Source organism: Gadus chalcogrammus, chromosome 5, assembly GCF_026213295.1.
Source record: "Gadus chalcogrammus isolate NIFS_2021 chromosome 5, NIFS_Gcha_1.0, whole genome shotgun sequence".
NCBI classification, from domain to species: domain Eukaryota; kingdom Metazoa; phylum Chordata; class Actinopteri; order Gadiformes; family Gadidae; genus Gadus; species Gadus chalcogrammus.
In genome coordinates this window covers 24,378,470-24,382,926 of record NC_079416.1, presented here as the reverse complement: position 1 = coordinate 24,382,926, position 4,457 = coordinate 24,378,470, and the positions used below count along the sequence as shown (strand labels likewise).

Here is a 4,457-nt window from a genome sequence, read left to right as displayed (position 1 = left end):
TTTTATAACGTCCCCCTCTGTCTATCCCACCTTCCTCCACAAAATCCTGCAGAGGCCTAAAGATAAATAACGGACAACTCAAAGTTCAAATTGACTATAGCTCTCAGCACTGTAGGGTAACCTAACCCCTACCCTAATATTACAGAGGGCTCAATGTATAAGCTTAAAAAGATATTTGTAAATATATTTTTCAAATCATATATATACTTTTGAAAACACTACATTTGAAGTATGGAAAGGCAGCATCATTGAGTCATATGGTTTGTGTAATGATGGAGCAACTACCATGAGAACCCAATGTTTATTTGAAGACAGTGAGGAGGAGTGTGGAATAAGGAGACCGTCATATATATATATATATACTGTATATTGTTGTATCTGTCATTCACAATTCATTTTCAGGAGAGTTCTGATCATTAGGAAAAATAAAAGACCACATTGAATATACGGTACCCCAAAGGGTCATGATGGGGATTTTTCTTCTAAGCTACTTTATTCGCAAAATTGTGTTGCAACATATACTAAACTGCATGACAAAAACGACCCCCCAAATGACCCTTATGGGGGTCCATACAACAGGTCCTAACCCTAACCCTAACCCACAGACTACACCAAGGCAAACCAATGAGCCATCTGCTAGGGTTAGGGTTAGGGTTAGCCCTAACCCTGTCTGTAATGCCAGGCCCTGCTCTGTATTGATGGAGAACAGGTAACCGGCTCTCTCTCTGCAGGCCACTTTGAGTCGTTTGAGGATCCAGTCCTTGGTGCGACAGTGGCAGAGCCGCTGCCCACACAGCTGGCAGTCAGCAGTCAGAGCCGTCTGCTGGGCTGCTTTTGGATGAGGGATAGCGGACACACTATTTAGGTACGACCCCTGTGGTGCGTTTCCACTGAGCCCACCGGTGCGGTTAGGTGCAGCTCACCTTTCCCCCGCAGAGAGTTCCCTTATGGCCGGCGGGGTTTAAGCCGGATGGCGATAGCCGCGGCAGCAACGTAAGCGTAGTGACATCGATACCGTACCGATCCGCACCGTGATGCACCAAACCATACCGCTCGGTGGAAACGTGCCATAAGTATCCAAAAGTATTGGATTCTAACTGGCATTTTGACATTTATGAGAGGGCAACTTGAGGAGACTTTATTTTTCAAAGGCTGTTAATTAATAACTTATTGGGACGTTGGTTTGTAGAGCATTTAAGCAGTATTAACAGTAACAGTCGAAATGAAAAGTTTCATCATTGTGTGTCTGTAATTAACCTTATTTTTTCACAAATATTGACGCCACAAATACTATGATAATATGCTGTTTGAGACACTTTACTACTTTACACTATTTACTTGTCACATTTAACATTAATCTCATTGCTCTGTGTGATTGAATTAAGCTGGGGAATGCTGATAGGACAATAGGGAGAATGAAGACATTCTGTCAATGATAAAACACATACCTTTGAACTATTGATCATAAAGAGATTGTACATTTTGTGCTTGCAAGTGCTTCCATCAATAAAGATAAGGACTTACCAGTATTGAGTTGCTTCTATAGATAACTCTTAGGCTAGACTGAATGCTGGTTCAGTGTTTAGAACTAACTGTAGAAACTGATCTACATACATTATATTAGTACACACACACACACACACACACACACACACACACACACACACACACACACACACACACACACACACACACACACACACACACACACACACACACACACACACACACACACACACACGATTGTAACGTTAGAACAGTTCAGACACATCCCAGAGTACGAAGTTACAACATGTTCATAGGAACCTTATGATGGGTCAATTCTATACAGGACAAGATTGAGAAGGTTTAAGAGTTTTTGTTTAAAGGACCCATATTATACCACCAGGTGTGAGTGTGATTAGTGATACAAAGCACTTCTCACATCAAGTGGGCGTGTCCACCTAGATGTATGATGAATAGATGAGCAACGTTTGCTACTGGGTAGGCTGGTAGACTGATCGATCCAGCACACATCTAGGTGGACGCGCCCACTTTTGATGCCAGAAGAGGTAGATTTTCAAAACGGCCTGTAACGGCTGGTCACTTTCCTTGAAAGAAGCCCATATGTCTCGAGCAGTTTTCATAAGTTTGTTTACTGAAAAAATACTTCCGGGTTACCGTGATGGGAAGTCTTACCACAATAAAAGCCCTCGGTAGTCAACGTTTAATAATGTATGTGGCCACACGAGAGCGCCACAACAGCTGCAGCGTTACCGTGGTCAAAAAACATGACAGATATTTTTGTATTATTGACACATGGATTGTATACAAGGATGTTACTTTATACTACAGCTTTAGAATGCATTTAATGTGAATAAGTTATGGATCAGTCATTGGGTGATCATTTATTTCCTCATGATAATGTATCTGGTATGCTAGTGTTTTAAAATCAAGGATGCGTGAGGGGAAACATGATGGTGAATAAACATACAAGTTCACATGGGACGCAAATGATTTAAAAACAAACCAAAACATAGAAACGTACAATATACATGTGTCAAACTATTAGTAAGCACCATTGTGCTAAATATAGTCAAATTCAAAGATGCTCTGTAACAGCTGATTATGGGTCAGAGTGGGGTTAGTAACTTGAGCTGATTATGGGTTAGGGTTAGGGTTAGTAACTTGAGCTGATTATGATTATATTTTAACGAGGCAACTCCTCGTTAAAATATTAAACTTGGTGCCTGAAGTGCAAGATAGAAATAGTATCATGAAGTCCATTGATACAGGGTTAGGGTTAGGGTAACCCTACCAATGGAGGGTTACGGTTAGGATAATCCTAACCCTAACCCTCCATTGATACAGGGTTAGGGTTAGGGTAACCCTATCAATGGAGGGTTAGGATAACCCTAACCCTAACCCTCCATTGATACAGGGTTAGGGTTAGGGTTACCCTACCAATGGAGGGTTAGGGTTAGGATAACCCTAACCCTAACCCTCCATTGATACAGTTACAAAACGTTTCAATAAAGCAGCATCATAAGGACTCAAGTATGAAGAGAGTAGCTGTGGAAACAACGTGATTAAAACCAACTGACATGTTTAGTAACGTCCGTGTCAAGTGTTGGAAGTTAAGAGAGCAGTGACAGATATTTAACTACAATAGAAGAGTTAAAATCATTTTGAATAAAAAAATAGCGTAGTACGACATTATCCTGGTCTCCGTGGATAAGATTGACCCTTCATTGGCATGAGCTTCAAAAGTGGAGCGCTCAAACACAGACCCATTGGGGTCAGTATGCAACACTTGTGGAGGGACAAAAGAGCCTCTGACTTCAGGCACACTGTTCCTCTGATCTCTGGTCCGACTGGGTCCTTTAAAGTAGTGCAATGAGAGCGGAAGGTTCTCATCCTTCATTCTGCTGACCTCTGGTCCGACTGGGTCCTTTAAAGTAGTGCAATGAGAGCGGAAGGTTCTCATCCTTCATTCTGCTGACCTCTGGTCCGACTGGGTTCTTTAAAGTAGTGCAATGAGAGCGGACGGTTCTTATCCTTCATTCTGCTGACCTCCGTACGGCGTCGTTCGTCGTTGTGTCGTAGGAGCGGACGAGGTCCGACTGGGAAAGCGCCCCGTTCTCATCCTGAGAGAAGGCGTAGCCGTCTGCCACACAAAACAACACAATTGGTGTTAAAAGAATATTCCCCTCAACATAAAACGAGGGATAGGTGGATGCTTTGAAGAGATTAGGGAAAGCTATAGATAAAGATATCTGCCCATATCCCGTCAGAACAGATTCAGTGGACACTAAACAACAAAAACTTTCCTTTGAACCAGGATCCTCCTTTTATAAATATAAACTAGTATATATACTCGTATCAATATCAATATTGTAGTGGCCTCGACGTGTAAAATGGAAGAAGCTGGGGAATACTTTATTGATCTGCAAACAATCAATTCAAATTAAACAAATGTTAATCTTTACATCATATATTTTGTTTATGGGTCTAACAAAGCAAAATCTAATTCTTGACAGGTACCCCATGGAAGCTGCTGTTTTACTCCTAGAGTCACCCGGGTACCCAAACCCTAAACCTATCCCCGGTACCCCAACCCTAACCCCGGTACCCTAACCCTAGCGTCACCCGGGTACCCCAACCCTAACCCCGGTACCCCAACCCTAACCCCGGTACCCCAACCCTAACCCCGGTACCCCGACCCTAACCCTAGGGTCACCCGGGTACCCCAACCCTAACCCCAGTACCCTAACCCCGGTACTCTAACCCTAGGGTCACCTCGTACCCCAACCCTAACCCGGGTACCCCAACCCTAACCCCGGTACCCTAACCCTAACCCCGGTACCCTAACCCTAACCCCGGTACCCTAACCCTAGGGTCACCCGGGTACCCCAACCCTAACCCCGGTACCCTAACCCTAGGGTCACCTCGTACCCCAACCCTAACCCGGGTACCCC

The 4,457-nt window shown here is 43.6% G+C and overlaps 1 protein-coding gene across 1 annotated transcript in view; it reads right to left on the bottom strand.

Moving 5' to 3' along the window:
• Nucleotides 1-1,727: 1,727 nt before the first annotated feature.
• LOC130383230 (phospholipid-transporting ATPase IA-like) overlaps nt 1,728-4,457 on the bottom strand; it is a 35,152-nt gene continuing 32,422 nt past the window's right edge. The window contains exon 35 of the mRNA XM_056591331.1: nt 1,728-3,646. Coding sequence (XP_056447306.1) covers nt 3,540-3,646 — 107 coding nt within the window. The 3' untranslated portion in view covers nt 1,728-3,539. The remainder of the gene's footprint in view (nt 3,647-4,457) is intronic.